Source organism: Zootoca vivipara, chromosome 9 (assembly GCF_965207765.1).
Source record: "Zootoca vivipara chromosome 9, rZooViv2.hap1.1, whole genome shotgun sequence".
NCBI classification, from domain to species: domain Eukaryota; kingdom Metazoa; phylum Chordata; class Lepidosauria; order Squamata; family Lacertidae; genus Zootoca; species Zootoca vivipara.
The window spans coordinates 5,653,457-5,669,916 of record NC_142592.1 but is presented as its reverse complement, the minus strand read 5'-3'; the positions used below and the strand labels follow the sequence as shown (position 1 = coordinate 5,669,916).

The 16,460-nt window shown below is 40.9% G+C and overlaps 1 protein-coding gene across 4 annotated transcripts in view; it reads right to left on the bottom strand.

Moving 5' to 3' along the window:
- The window catches only part of GSAP (gamma-secretase activating protein), a 47,459-nt gene that overhangs the window by 23,479 nt on the left and 7,520 nt on the right, over positions 1 to 16,460 (bottom strand). For 2 of the 4 annotated variants that reach the window (XM_035126594.3, XM_088652129.1), the window contains exons 2-14: positions 16,323 to 16,399; positions 13,507 to 13,563; positions 11,444 to 11,513; positions 10,224 to 10,280; positions 10,044 to 10,132; positions 9,758 to 9,827; positions 9,571 to 9,617; positions 9,061 to 9,165; positions 5,907 to 5,966; positions 5,590 to 5,633; positions 4,659 to 4,744; positions 3,102 to 3,179; positions 1,327 to 1,404 (exon numbers count right to left, since the gene is read on the bottom strand). In XM_035126594.3, the coding sequence (XP_034982485.1) occupies positions 1,327 to 1,404; positions 3,102 to 3,179; positions 4,659 to 4,744; positions 5,590 to 5,633; positions 5,907 to 5,966; positions 9,061 to 9,165; positions 9,571 to 9,617; positions 9,758 to 9,827; positions 10,044 to 10,132; positions 10,224 to 10,280; positions 11,444 to 11,513; positions 13,507 to 13,563; positions 16,323 to 16,399 (918 nt within the window). Of the gene's footprint in view, positions 1 to 1,326; positions 1,405 to 3,101; positions 3,180 to 4,658; positions 4,745 to 5,589; positions 5,634 to 5,906; positions 5,967 to 9,060; positions 9,166 to 9,570; positions 9,618 to 9,757; positions 9,828 to 10,043; positions 10,133 to 10,223; positions 10,281 to 11,443; positions 11,514 to 13,506; positions 13,903 to 16,322; positions 16,400 to 16,460 lie in introns of all 4 variants that reach the window. The other 2 variants (XM_088652130.1, XM_088652128.1) reach the window with 2 other exon arrangements.

Below are 16,460 nucleotides of genomic sequence, written 5' to 3'. Positions count from 1 at the left end.
GATGAGTTATTCAGAACTATTGTATTCAAAATATTGTTATAGATTTAGATTTAGAGGGGGGACCCCCTAAACCCTATACATTAATAAATGATAGGATTTGTATTATTTGGGATCTGCAGGGAGAATACAAGCTGCAGAGGAATTCCTGGGCTAGCTTATGCAAAAACGACCTGGCCAAGCTAGGGCCATTAAGAAACAATGAAAGGCCATTGAGGGCCATTGGCAATGCAAGAGAAGTGCTTTCCCCACTTTCAGGAGACAGGGGTTTGGAAGGTTGCCTGGGTAACTGTGTGTCTGGTAGCAAGGGGTTCTGGGAAGAAGCAGCAGGAAGAAAGCAGCCATATTGGGCAGGCTGGCTGAAAGATGACTGCACTGCTGCAGGTATAGGGTGGTATACAAATATAATAATAATAATAATAATAATAATAATAATAATAATAATAATAATAATAATAATGCAAGCCCCTCTTGAAATAACTATGGTGTAAGATCTGGACTCCCTCCATGCAGCCTGAACGTGTAAATAGGTGAATAAACTACAGCGGTACCTCCGGTTGTGCACAGGATCCATTCCAGAGCTCCGGTCGGATCCCGAGGAATTTGCAACTGGAGGTGTCTGTTTTGCGCATGCACACGCAGTGAAACTCGGGAAAATACTTCCGGGTTTGCCGTATTCGCATCCTGAAGGATACGCAACCAGAGGTGTGCATATCCAGAGGTACCACTGTATATTTTTAAAGCTACGACAGCCTCTGCCATGTCTCAATTCTCCAAAGGACCATAGACCCTAAGTGAGTACCTAGAACCCGATGGGCTCTTGCCACTGCTTGGCAGAAAGAGAGGGAGGCATCCAACTTTTGTAACAATATTCTAAGTTTGCTTAATCTCATTAAAACCAGAATACTTGTATCCTGTATGTGTGCCAACTACATAACTCCCAGTCTAGCTTCCTTTGCCAGCAAGAACCACTCCTGTGTCTCAGAGGCACAATACACAAGACAGCAAGATTTATGCAGGCTGTGTCACAGGAAATAAGCAGCCTGGTTATTCTCATTCCCCCCCCCCCCCAAGCATGCTATGGTCTCATGACTGTAGACAACTAAAGCTACTTGCTAATGCCAAATGAAATGAAGGTCAATACAGAAAGATTTGCTAATTTAGCAATCATCTTGGGAAAGCGTAACAGACTCATGTAAGACAAAGGAGGGAAAATACAGTATGTGCATTTCCACTTTTCACAATAAAAAAACCACTTAAGGATTTTTGATCATAATTGTATGTAATCAAGGGAAGTACTGGAGGAGAAAGAGGAAGTTAGAAACTTACCAAGATTTAAAAAAGTAAGATCTTTCACTTCTGAGGAATCCCCTCTTTCCAGAGTAATAGTGTACATTTTACTATAACCTGCAACGGATTAAGAGGGGGGTGTTTTGGTATACCACAGACACGAAGTCAGTTTTATACAACTATTTCTGAACAAATAATAAAAAAATAGAAATTGGAAAGTTCCACCTCAGCTAGGTTTCCACCTTAAATTTGAAATTTTCTTTCATTTGCATCTCTGCCATTCCCAATATTGCACATATGCCCCTCTGTGTGTGAACATGCACACCTCTGCGTGCTGTGATGGGAGAAGGGTGTAATTCAACAAACTTGTCATGTGAGAGCCTAACTCTATTGCCCCATCTGCACATGCTCAGGAGTATTTCTTCTGTTCCACGAAAACTTGTGCCATGATCAATTTGTTAGTCTTTAAGAAACCACAAGACTTACTTTGTGGTACTTGATTTCATGTGTACCTTTAGGAAGGGAGGGAGGTCCTATTTTGAGAACTGTACCAGAGCTCCGACCAAAACATCTTAATTCAGCATCAGAAAGACACCACTGCCTCACCTCACAGCAGAGAAGTTACTCCTGAACACAGCCCTAGGATGGGCTGGTACCCAATGAGTGATCACCAGATCTGGACCACTATATGAGGAGGAAGTGGTGGTGGTGATACAGCCTGAAAGGTTACCCACCCCTTTGCTAGAAGCTTCTTACACAATAGAAATCTGCCCCAGAGGAAGTTGTGGATTACATGCTTTGCAGCCTATGCATATCTACTGTACTACCGTAAGAAATGAGGCCTACTGAATTCACTGGTCATTTCTCTCAGATAAGTGTGTGTAACATTACAGAACCAACTCTTCCGCTTCCACTTGCATCACAAAGTTCAACTTTGAGCTGCAAATTATTATTAACTGAATCTTCTTGGGTTGTGTCTGGTGTTGCTGTTCCGCTTGCACAAAAACTCCTCTCCCCTGCAGCCCCTCTTCCTTGCACCCTCAAAAGGGTTGAGGGGCCCTCGAGAGGAGATACTGGGAGCACAAATGCAGCAGAGGCAAAGAAGGGAAGTTCCATTGCGCAAACAAGACTCCATTTGTGCAGCATTGGATAAAATCCTCTGGTTTATTCACTGAAGTGCAGATATTTAGGTGATTGTGTCTGGGGGAATGTGGTTCCCATTTATGAATCAAGGAAGTCAAGAGCAAGCCTTGAATAAAATTTACTAAGCAAAACCCCAAAAAGTTTTGTTTAAATAATTAAGTACAATAAATTTCAAGCAGGCAAATTCCAAAGTCCTCTTGCAAACCATAATATTAATGCTGTAAAAATATAGCTTAGACAATGCAAAATTCTATGATGGGCAAATTACATACATTTGTATTTCTAAGATGGGCAGAGAGTACTTTTGAATTTGAATTCTTATATTTTACATCATCAAAAACAATGAATTCAAGAAGATATTTTCCATATAGTTTTATTAAATGGTTCTTTCCTTTGGTGCTTTCACTATCTATTCTTTACAAAAATAACTAATTGAAACTACATATATTTGCTTTTGAAAATTTGGATATGAAACAAAAGCAAGTGTCAAAGGGGTAAGGAGGCTTAAGGGGACAGAGATTAAAATAAATACAAATCCTGTAATGGAATGAAGAAGTTTGGACAAGATGCACTAGGCTACCATCCTATCCACACATACCTGGAGAAGCCTCACTGAACTCAGTTGGGTTTGCGTCTAAGCAGACATGCACAGGAGTGCACTATAAACATACCTTTATGTAAAAAGGACACGGAGTATGTTACTTCTTCAGGACTAACAGGAACAAGGTTGCAGCATATGCAGAGACATCCTAGAAAAAGAAGAAAGTGTGTTCCACATGAAATTGCAACTATAAAAAATGTCCACTTAAATATTAGAAAAATGAAGTGATTAAAGCCCAGTGAGGAATGATACTTCCATGGCTACATGCATATCTGTGAGTAATCTCCCTGTGGTGGTTTAGTTAACAATATGAATGACTTTTCCATTGCAGATTTAAAAGAAAACAGAATGGTACTTGGACTAGATCCATTTCTTCGGCTCCCCAAACTCTTTTGGTCCTAGAAGCTGAAGGAAAGAAATCTCAAACACATCTCAAACAGATTGACCCCTTGTGCTCAAAAACATGGTAGCTCTAACCTTTCCTCTCTGAACTATGCATTTTGTTGTTTACTCAAGTAACATTCAAGCTTCCTGGGAGGAACAGCTGTGCCTTCTCTCAAACTCCCTGAAAAAAGCAACTTGTTAAATACCATATTTTTCCATCTATAAGATGCCCCCATGTATAAGGCACCCCCTATTTTTTGGGGACTCCAATTTAAGAAAATGGGGGGAAATGTATCCATGTATAAGATGCCCCCAAATTTTTGACATAATTTTTTAGTGAAAAAACCTAGTCTTATACAAGGAAAAATACAGTACTTAAGTCACTTGCAGCTGTATTACACTGGAAGCTACAGAGGATATTTCATTTCAGTTTTTCCAGCCCACCCAAAATGTGTTGTAGCCATCTCTCACACACCTGTAACACTTCAGAGGGCAAACACATGTGATATTGCGCACTTAAGGTGCGAATATCAGAGGTACTTCCTTTAAAAAGCCCTGTATGCATGTTGGATAATTGTGGCTCAAAGCTCTAAGACATATATGTTCATATATTATATCATAATGTAGTGCGGCCTCAAACAAGTTCATCCTTAAACCTGAAGTACTGGTATTACATTCTGGGAGTTCGGGTAAAATTTTCTGCCAGTAGTGGAAGTAGAATGAATTCAATTGAGAGACAGGGTGATTACATCTCTGAAAAAAAGGTTTGCTTTTCATGTCTGCATCAAGGCAAAACACAGTAATCATCAACCACCCTTTACGTTACCAAAAGAAATAAAAAAGCAGATAAATAACATACAGATAATATATTACTTTGAAATGCAAGAGCTGTTTCGTTACACCACTCTTGAGCTCAGGTACTGATCTGAATATATCATTTGTGCCTTACATGATTCGTGATGCAGACATGCTCTTCTCAGCAAGTTTCATGGAAGGAGTGATAGAGAACAGAGCGTGTCCCAACTTAAGTACAGAAGAACAGTAATTAAAATATGCATGTTGCTCACAACAAATGCTAGGTTGATGCATGACTTTTCTGGCATTTGTATTCAACTACAATAAATACCTAAAGGGGATAAGTTTACTGTATGATGGTGAAAGGATAGAAAGAATTAAGCTGCAAGTAAAACTCAAAGGTTTTGGTAAATTAGGCTCACAAGTCTGAGTCATATGTATACATTACCTGTTTCACTGGTAAAAACTTGAATATTCAAAGGTTTAGATACCATCTCTTGGTCTTGAGAACAGTTAAAATCCAAATTCACAGATCTAGGAACAGAAACATGAAGTTGCTTCTTTATTCAAAATAGTGACATCTTTGAAGCCTTGCCAAGATCAATCTGCAGCCTGTTAAGACACTGGCAGCCCTCAGACAAATTTGTTATTATAAGACTAAGCTGCAGGGAGTCTTCTTCCCCTTGGCACACAATAGGAGACTGCAAGCTTCTGCTTCTAGTCTGCAGCAAACCATAGTTTGCTGCTTTGTCTGAATGTGACAGGCTATGGCTTGTGCAAACCACAGTTTACCATTACACTAGGATTCCAAATACAATTCCATAATTGTTTGGAAACCTGGTCGGCTGGCAAGCCATTGTTTACACAAGGCATAGCTTGTTGCATTTTATTAAGCACATGAACTCAGTGCTTTGCTTGGACTCTTCCTCATAATGACACCGTTATGTCTGAATTGAATCTTCAGGAGATGGAGTCATCTTCATCAATTCTTGCATCTTTGTATATATATGCAGGAAAATTCAAAAAGAACTAAGTTGTTGCCGCATTGAGGGAAGCACGGAACAATCACTGGCTGCTTTTAGGCTTGCCAAACAGAAAACCAATTCATAAACACACATAGGATATCAAGATGCAGAAATGAATCTGGAATCACTATCTACATTGAATAGTGTGTCGCTACAGCTCTAAAAGAGCACCCCACCCCTCTAGAATTCAGCTTCCAATCCCAACGGCAACACCTCCTTGGCAGGAAATGATTTTACAACTGGTTTGGAGTGCAGAGATGTATGTGCAGTAGCACATGAAGCTGAGATATTGTTTAATTCAATTCTAAATAGCTCTGAGGAAAACGGCGAGAAAGGTACTCCACCCAAACTCACTTTAATCCTATGTCATCCAAGTTGATATCCAAAGGTGTTTCAAGCTGTTTGAAAAACAAAAAAGGCACTAAGTAATGGACTCTGCATAAATGGCAAAGCTGACAGCGAAATTAAGAAACCAAAAGGATGAACTTTTCATAGACTAGAGGCCTTTTGCGGACTATTTAAACAGCACAATCCTAACCATGTCTATTCAGGAGTAAGTCCTACTGAATTTAATGGGCTTTACTTCAAGGTAAATAAGGCTACGATTGCAGTCTAGATCAACAGAATGTTTGTATTCTGAATTGAACAAATAAAAGCTTAATAGAACTTACTATTAGTTTGAAGTTTTTATCAGGATAAAACTGGATGCAATATAGTGTGTCCCTTGATTCCTACAACAAAGAGAGACTTTAATGGCATACATTTAAACCACTGGGGAAGAATTGGACATTATCTTGGCAAAGCATGAACTGATGCTGGCTAAGTCAATGGGAATGCATGCATGGGGAGAATAATTCTGTCCTCTGCTCTTGAACCCATAGTTTCCCCCTGCTAATGCATCTCCCTACACTCCCACTCCTTACAGCCAGGCTCATTGCTAGCTTTAGAGTCCAATTTGTGAGAGAAGAAGAAAACGCATTAGAGCTGTGTTTGACCTTGTAACATCCAATTCTGCCCTTAAAAGCTCTCCATCCTTAAAATATATGACCCTTCTTTGAACATATGTGCCCTGAAGCAATTCAGAAAGAAAGCACAAAAAATTCACCACAACACAGCTTTGATACTTCCTTCCTGCCTCCCCCAGACTGTCTACCTTCTGTCTGCAAATACTTATGGTTTTGCTTACCATAAAACATTGTTTGCAGTTTCATAAGAGGAAACCTTTTGTGGGTATCAAGCTGCTTCCCATTGCCTTTTGGCACAGACATGGTAGAAAAACTGCAAACACTATTCTCATTTCAGAGCGGCTCTTAAAAACTCAGAGTAGCTGTGTGTGTGTTTTAGTTTTAAATTACAGTCTACAATTTGCAACAACATTTCAGTAGGGTTAAGTACATTTGCCCTGCACAGTTTTTAACAGTTGGTACTAGGGACTCTATTAACAACAACAGCAAAAACCACCACAAAAGTATACCTCTCCTGCAAGTCCTTATTAAATGTGGCCTCATAGCTAGATCAGCAGTTCTGAATTATTTGAAAAAAAGATGCCAGGCTGTGACAGCTGGGCACCCTAATCTGCACACCTGGGTACACATCTGGTGTTAGTGTGTTTTTTTTTACTTTCAGGAAAATGACATTTTTTACAAGCTTGTTACCAAGGAACTCAGACTCACTGTCAGTTTAAGCTTGGCCATAGCGCACTAGTTAGAAATCTCCATGGTGCCTTTCAAGTTCTAATATGCAGATGTAGTTGAACTTGAAGCTTGTATTGGCTATCCTCAATTTAGAGCAGGCATCCCCAAACTGTTGACCTCCAGATGTTTTGGCCTACAACTCCCATGATCCCTAGCTAACAGGACCAGTGGTCGGGGAAGATGGGAATTGTAGTCCAAAACATCTGGAGAGCCAAAGTTTGGGGATGCCTGATTTAGAGCAATAGTGGACTTGCTGGCTATTTTCAATGTGTGTATGTCTATGTGTATATATTTCACACACACACACACCAGTATGAGACTTCCAGAACATACAAGTGCCTCTCTTTCTACTTGACCTCCAACCTACATCGTGATATGACCTACTCAAAGCCCCCGTGGAATAAGCTCTGTGCCCATGGCAGATCAGCACTCACTGACATGACCCAATGCAAATATATGCACACTGCAATCTGTCTGCACACCACATACCTCTGCACTGTGGTGGGAAACATGAATATCTTATCTAATGAATCTAGTATTTTCCTCACTCTTCATTGGGTTTAAACCTCTCAGGAAGAACTTTAAGACAGTAAGAGTTGTTTGACAGTAGAACGGTCCCCCCTCAGGAGTTTGTGGACTCTCCTTCATGGGGAGGTCTTTAAGAAGAGGCTGGGTGGCCACCTGCCATGGATGCTTTAGCGGCAACTCCTGGATTGCAGGGGGCTGGACTAGATGACCCTCGAGTCCCCTTACAACTCTATAATTCCATGAGTCTATTATTCTCTCCCGCAGGGAGGTTCTTTCCCCCAAAACATCAGTCTTCATGGGATCTCTCCACCCCAAGTCAGCATGGCCCCTCTCCCTGCCTCCTTTGCTCTCCAGTGCTCTCTCTCCCCCCCTCCATCTTTTTGTCATTTTGTATTCAGTTTAATTAAGGACCAGAGGAAAGCATAGCCTGTTGTCTCACGTTACAATCCTCTAAGAACATAAGAAGAGTTCCCACCACAGCCAACCAGATGCCTGCAGGAAACCCGCAAACAGGATCCAAGCTTGCTGCAGTTTCCAGCAACTAGTATTCAGAAGTAGTACTGCCTTCAACTGCAGAAGCCTTGTATAACATCAGGCTTTGGAGACCTGTGTGACTCTGCTAGTCCTCACTTCACCATCACAGACCTAAAGGGCTTTTTAGTTCTCCCCTAAAGAAGAAAAGTTATTTCGCCCTGCCTTTGCTGTAAGAGAGTTACTCTCTGCCCTCCAGCTTCCTCTTTCATACCCTGTTTCTGCCTCTTTGCTTCTCCAGTTCCTCCATCAAGTCACGCTGCTGGTAGAAAGAGCTGTTTATAGTCCAACTTTCCACCCTAATCTGATTCAGCCACATATGTCTTGCTGGGTCCTGCTGACCTCTCCTCAGAACTCTTGGCACTGAATCCATCCAGCCTCTACCACTTTGTAGTTTTCACCCCGTAGCTGCCAATCCAGTTTGAATACTGTCTCTGTAACTGTTCTTTTACTTTCATCACAAACTGAATATTAATCACTCTCTTTCGTAATCAATTGTCCTGAGCTGTGGCCTGCAGTCTTTTGATTGCTAATACCTTCTGGTAGAAAATGCAATTCATTCCATGGCTGAAGACTCCGCTTGTGTTCACCCCAGAAATGAACATGGAAATGTAGACATTTAGCGGAGAAGCTTCTGCTACATTTTGCAAAATCAACACTTACTCACTCAAGAATCTACTCTCACCACTAGATTCCCAATATTTAACTCAGTAATTTGATGTATTTAAAAGTTTGTTGGAAGCCGCCCAGAGTGGCAGGGGAAGCCCAGCCAGATGGGCGGGGTATAAATAAATTATCTATTATTATTATTATTATTATTATTATTATTATTATTATTATTATTATACAGGATCCCGTTCCGTGTCCAGTGGGTAATCACATCCCCCCCCCTACTTAATTAAGTACCAGGGCATAAAGAGCAGATGGCATGAAAGTCTAATTTTGAGGTATATTTCAAAACACATTTCTATCTTTCTTATTATCAGTGCTACTATTTTAATATGTAAGATTTTCACTGAATAAATAGCATGCAAGTGCGTAACCAAAGCAACAAAAAGTGCATATTTTCAACCTTTGAGGCAATGTAAAATAGTGTTTGCTCCAGCATATCCCACTGGGCCCAAACGATATCGTCAACAATGCTTTGTCTTGAAAGCTGGCTTGCATTTTCTATCATCTAGAAGGGACAGAAAATCAGTGAAAGAGTGAAACAATGTGTGTCAAATCAAATACACTGCAGTAACTAGAGACCTGTTCAGGAAACACTCACTTCTACAGTAGAACCTCAACATGTGCAGTTTAGATCAGAATGCAGGTAATGTTTCTTTCTGACCATCCCCACCATGTAGAAAAAACACCTGACCTGAACAATCCTGCAGCTAATTTAGGAGGACAGCCAAAATAGAGTCACCAAAATAGATTAATGGCAAGATCTTGCCAACTTGTACTCCAGCTGGGGGCTGAATTTGGCCATCTAGTTGCTGACCTCATCTATATTACACAATGACAGTCCATAAAAATATCAACCCAACCAATTCCACTGGAACAAAAGAATTAAAAAGGAGTGGATTAAGCTTCTTACCACACTGTCTCCTTCTCTGACAACTTTGATGTCGATTTTTTCAATATCTTAAAATTGAAAAACAATGTCATTCTTTTGACTTTTTATGCAGTAGAGACAACACAGACCATCAAAGAATTCAATGGATATTTTGCTTCCAAATGATGAGCACATTTTATCAAAATGCTTTTTAAATTTAAGTACTTACATTTATCTTCTGAAATGAGCAAGAGGTGGCTTGCTGGAGAAGTAATTGTCTCTGCAACTGGATAAACAAACTGTAAAAGGAAATTGTTCAGAGATAACAGGCTTGCTGTATTGAAGCTAGACAGCTGGCTAAAGGTGTACTGCATAGTCTAATTGAGAGAATGGTATTGTTACCGTTAAATTATATTTAAGATAGAAAGCAGGCTTTATGTCACTTTGGCACAGAAAACAATCCTAACAGCTGTTAATACACGCCTAATCATGAAAAGTTTGCAAATATTACTGACCTGCACTCTGATCCAGCTGTCCACAGCCTTTAGAACTTTCACATTATTTACTGGGTGAATTTCAATCAGCAAGGTCAGACATTTAGACACTGGGATGAAAGCAGAATTAACATAATATTAGTCTGCTGTTTGTAAATCATATCCAACATCCATTTAAAGGTGCATCAATGTTTTAAGTACCTGGGGGGAACGAGAGATTTGCTCTTTCTTCTGTTGTTGACTGGAGAAAACTGACCGCTAATAACAACAAATATATAGAAATTGTAAGCGTCAAATATTGAATTCCCACAATGTTTGTCTGAGGTAAATTAACAAGACTTTCAAGGGATATGGCTACAGCCCTAGGGAATGTGGCCTCTCTAACGCAATTGTATTCCTACTATGTTTATATTACTTTAAAGCAATGCTATAATAAAAATGCATGGTGGTTAGCTCATATTTAAAAACGAATACTCATGCGTGCTCATCATACTAAAACCATAGTTTAGCATCATGAGCATGAGAAGAAACAAGATAAGGAAAACCTTGGAATTGAGTGCTTCCCCCTCCTCCTCCTGCAGGACTAGGAGAAATTCAGAAGCTTTGGTTTTTGCTTCTGCTTAATGGCAGCATTCTGTGTTGACCAGACCATAACTGTGCTTAATTCTAACTATGTTTGTTTTAAACAAGCCAACTTCAATAGTGTGGTTTGAAGTTGGCTTGATTGAACTGGCCAGTGTAACAATCTGGCGGGTAAACAAATGTGGAACCACATGTTTCCAAACTCCTCCTCCTGGGCTTGGAGGAACAAGGGGAGAATAGGAGCCCAAGACTCATTCCTGCTCATTCATGTTGCACTAAACTATGCTTAAGTGCACAAATGTGAAACCTCACCACACTGCGTACCAACATGCCAAAGCCTGCATTAAAAATGGCGTAACTTAGATTATACTGCAACACTTAAAGGATCGATGGTACAAGTTAACAAGATACCATGAGTCTTCATACAGAACCAGTCTTAGAAATTAGCCAGGTGCGTTTTGCTACTGCCGTGGGTCCAATTGCAACTATGTGAAGATTTCTGGGGCCAAGTTAGCGACCAGTTTAAAAACCTCCCCCTTAGTTCATAGTTAATACCATTTCCATTTCCACTGAGTGTGTTTCTCTTTCTTGCATACTGGGGCAAGTGAATTGTTGTTAGACCCCCTCCTGTCAAACAATGCAGTTGAGATGATAGAATTGTAGCGTTGGAAGGGATCCCGAGGGTCATCTACTACCGTACAACCCCTGGCAAATAGATATTCCATTGTGGTGACTGCAACCTAGATTTTAGGTGCCATTTGTCACATAGCTTATTTATCTGAGTTTCTAACACTGTGCAGAACATAACTTTAATGAGAAAGCAACAGGAAGGAACTTACCCAGCAGTGTCTTCTCATTGTTGACAGAGCAGCTGATCATGTGTAAGTCCTTTTCAAAAGTATATAAGTGCTATTGGGGGGAAATGTTTGGATATTTTATGAGCAAGTATATCTTAACTTATCTTAAAGTGAGAGATGTATGGAAGTGAGAGCTGGACCATAAAGAAGGATGATGCTTTTGAATTATGGTGCTGGAGGAGACTCTTGAGAGTCCCATGGACTGCAAGAAGATCAAACCTATCCATTCTTAAGGAAATCAGCCCTGAGTGCTCACTGGAAGGACAGATCGTGAAGCTGAGGCTCCAATACTTTGGCCACCTCATGAGAAGAGAAGAATCCTTGGAAAAGACCTTGATGTTGGGAAAGATGGAGGGCACTAGGAGAAGGGGATGACAGAGGACGAGATGGTTGGACAGTGTTCTCGAAGCTATGAACATGAGTTTGACCAAACTGTGGGAGGCAGTGGAAGACAGGAGTGCCTGGCGTGCTATGGTCCATGGGGTCACGAAGAGTCGGACACGACTAAACGACTAAACAACAACATATCTTAACTACATTCAGTTCTCTCTTTCTTCTTGTTCTTTACATTCACACACTTTAGTCTCCACACAATTGACCAAAGCAATCACCTTGAAACTAGGTTCCTTAAAGTCCATACCCTCAAAACCAAGTAATTTTGTGCTATGGAGGTGTAGAGAAGAAAGCTCTCTTACCTATTATGCTAGACCAATCAATACATGCACATCTTATCTACTGGTCATGTTTTGTTCAAGTTATTTATTCTGAAAGTTCTCAAAAGTTATAATAGATGCCAATTTCCCCCAGCTTTCCCTCTAATTCTGGATCTTATTTTGACTGTGAATCACTGTGACTAAATATGGTAACAGGATGATGGTTCAATCCAAGAAGGAGTCACGTGGAGGTACAGGAGATTATGAGCCGTTTTAGGGATATGAGTTTAGCTACACATTCTCTCCCTGATTATACGGGTTTGTGATATGATGGTTTTGCTGGACCTGCCTTGGCTCCTGGGTGGCAGCAGTGCCCAGGGAGACCTTTCTCAATTGCATCTGTGTTGGGGAACTGAGTCCCTTTTGGAGAAAAGGTGTCTCCGAATATCTCACACCCTGACCTGCAATATCACCTGCATGGACCTGCACCCGAGGGTGGTATAAAAATTGTAGGTGTCACAGAATGAACCCATTCCTATATACATTGAAGAAAGCCAGATACAGTAACATGTAATACCAGAACATTTGCCACTCACTGCATTTTCCTGCCATAACTGATTCAAACCCAAGCCCCAATTCATAAGGGGAATTACTTCTGCCATGTGAACCTCACTGTGCCAATTAAGATCCTGAGTCAAATCAGCCCCTAAGGAGGTTCCTTATGAGGCTGCTAATAACAGGATGATTTACCCGAAGGCTGCATTGCATCTTTAAATCCTACCCCATCTAGAAGGTCTGCTAAGCTTCTTCCCTTTAGTGTCATGATCTTGGCCAAACCCTTTTTCTTCTATGATTCTGGAGAGGTCAATACTGCTGATTTATAACGATATGTCAATCTTCATATTCATCATTTTATAAATGTGTGTGTGTGTGTGTGTGTATATATATATATATATATATATATATATATATATATATATATATCCTGTTTCTCATATTTTAAGACATACCCATAAAATAAGCCATAGCAGGATTTTTAAGCATTCAAGGAATATAAGCCATACCCCGAAAATAAGACATAGTGATAGGCGCAGCAGCAATGCCGGCCGCGGCAGGAGGAGGAGGAAAAAAATAAGACATCCCTTGAAAATAAGCCATAGTGTGTTTTTTTGAGGAAAAAATAAATATAAGACATGTCTTATAATATGAGAAACACGGTATGTATATATATATATATATATATATATATATATATATATATATATATATATAATTATCTGTTAATAGATTTTACGCTTGTTGGTTTTATTGTAGCAATTGCAAAAGCCTTTATTTTGGACACAGTCAAGCTCAATAACACTCCCTATTCTATATGGTGGATGAAGCTCTTACCTGGTTCTTTTGACTACCAGGCTCATACAATCCAATATAGGTGTGCCCCTGATTCCCCTGCAAGGGAAGTGATTTAACCATGAGAAAAGAACATTTTAAAAACATTCAGTACCACCTGAAATAATATAAACATTTATCATCAATTGTCCAAATTTCACTGGCCCTGGTCCCTATCTTCAAGAGCCTGAAATACATGGTTACATTTTCCCCTGTCATGAAGGGAGGTGAAGCTTTTTTTCCTTGCAGGTAATGTCAGTGCTGAATGGGGCAGATGCCAGAAATCAGAAAGGCCACAGCCAGGAGTCCTTGTTCTCTTCCTTTCCATTCTTCCTTCCTGCCCAGCAGACAGCCAGGGAGAGGAATCTGTTGCTCTCGCCAAAAGCCTGAACTGATCACCTACAGGGAGCAGGGAGGTGATATTAGACCAAGAACTGTGTGTGGTCCTAGGGCCACAGGTAGCCCATCTCTGAGATAAAAGTGGTGATAATCCTTCACCTACTTAACTTCTTAGAATCATAGAGTTGGAAGAGACCACAAGGGCCATCCAGTCCAACCCCCTGCCAAGCAGGAAACACCATCAAAGCATTCTTGACATAGGCCTGTCAAGCCTCTGCTTAAAGACCTCCAAAGAAGGAGACTCCACCACATTCTTTGGCAACAAATTTCACTGTTGAACAGCTCTTACTGTCAGGAAGTTCTTCCTAATGTTTAGGTGGAATCTTCTTTCTTGTAGCTTGAATCCATTGCTCTGTGTCTGCTTCTCTGGAGCAGCAGAAAACAACCTTTCTTCCTCCTCTATATGACATCCTTTTATATATTTGAACATGGCTATCATATCACCCCTTAACCTTCTCTTCTCCAGGCTAAACATACCCAGCTCCCTAAGCCGTTCCTCATAAGGCATCGTTTCCAGGCCTTTGACCATTTTGGTTGCCCTCCTCTGGGCATGTTCCAGCTTGTCAGTATCCTTCTTGAACTGTGGTGCTCCAGGTGAGGTCTGACCAGAGCAGAATACAGTGGTACTATTACTTCCCTTGATCTACATCAGACATCCCCAAACTGCGGCCCTCCAGATGTTTTGGCCTACAACTCCCATGATCCCTAGCTAACAGGACCAGTGGTTGGGGAAGATGGGAATTGTAGTCCAAAACATCTGGAGGGCCGAAGTTTGGGGATGCCTGATCTAGATGCTATACTCCTATTGATGCAGCCCAGAATTTCATTGGCTTTTTTAGCTGCTGCATCACACTGTTGACTCATGTCAAGTTTGTGGTCTACCAAGACTCCTAGAACCTTTTCACATGTACTGCTTTCAAGCCAGATGGAAAACACATTTGCATGACCCAATGATCAGTGGTGGGACAGTTCCAGGAAAATTTGGGTAAGACCAGTCTTTGTTCAGAAATGAAAGTGCTTCAGCTGTCACAGTTTACAAAAGTTGTCCACTGATGGGCGGAGGGAATGCCACCCTGCCGACTCTTCTGAACCTCTCAGAGGCATTTGATACTAGAGACCATCCAGTCCAATGCTTCTGAGGAGCAGCTGATAGCAAACAAGGAAATATAGTTGTATAAATTGTTAAATAAATAGGACCAGATTTTAGGAGGGATTACAGATAATTGGTTGTCCCGATGGAAGTGTCTGATAAGCACAGTGGTGCACTTCCGGGAGCATCTTGGTGGTGAAAGGCAAGATAGGAGGACAGCTAATGTAACCAAGGATTCAAACACTCACAGTCCAATTCAATGTAGTGTATTTTTCGCTCCATAAGACACACTTTTTCCTCCTAAAAAGTAAGAGGAAATGTCTGTGCATCTTATGGAGCAAATGCCTGGTCCCTGGAGCCGAATTGCCCAGGGGCGAAAAGCAGATTGTGCTTTTTTCTTTTTTCTTAGAAAGAGCTAAAGGCTAGAAAGAGGGTGTTGAAAGGAACCCGCTCAGCAGCTGACTGCAAGAGATCAGGAGGGAGATAAGGGATGCTAGCTCCCTTCCCGGCCCCGGCCCCCGGCCCCTTGACCAGCCTCCATTGTTGAATGTTCTGCAGACAGAGGCTGTTTGTTTCCCCAGCAACACGTGACTGGCTGATTAGATTATCTGTCTGGAAACTGTAGAAATGGCTCCCTTTCCTTTCCTAAAGAAGCTGCAGAACTGTGAGTTGAACCCCATAAAAACAGGATTTTTCCCTTTGCAAGGTAAGCTCAACAACTTTGAGCTGATCCTCAAAAATGGAACTTTCCCCCTTTGCCGAAAAGCTGCACAACTGTGAGCTGACCCCCCCCCCAAAAAATGAGGCTTTTCCCATTTGCAAAAGAAGCTGCACAACTTTGAGCTGATCCTCAAAAAAAGGAGCTTTCCCCCTTTGCAAAAGAAGCTGCACAACTGTGAGCTGATCCCAAAAAACCAGGGCTTTCCCCCTTTCCTCCTCTAAAAAATTAGGTGTGTCTTTTGGTCAGGTACGTCTTATGGAGCGAAAAATACGGTGAGTTTGTTCAAATTAAATCCCACTGGTTTCAATGCGGCCAGTTCCTGGGTAAGCCTGCAGTCCAAAATGTGCTAAATAGAAGCACTTCACTGATTATGAATGAAGTGGGATATGAAGTCAGCATTATAAATTAATCAGTTTTGTAATGATAAGATCTCTCATTTCAGCACAAAATTAAAGTTTAGATTAAATGAAGGGATGGACACACTTATTGTTTGCACACCAAGTCTTACTTGAGTGCAATGCCCATTTGTATTCAGCGTGACTTCCAGTAAAGCACACATAGCATCAAGTAGACCATTTCTTAAAGTCTTGTCTCTCTTTCTTTACTTACCTTCCAGGTATAAATAATATTTCCATTTCTTTCAACATTAACTGTGCGGAGTGTCTCCAAGTTATTCCCCAAAATATCTGAAATGACAATCATTAGTACATCATAGGATGCCTCAGGCCAGTTTAAGCTCAATTATAT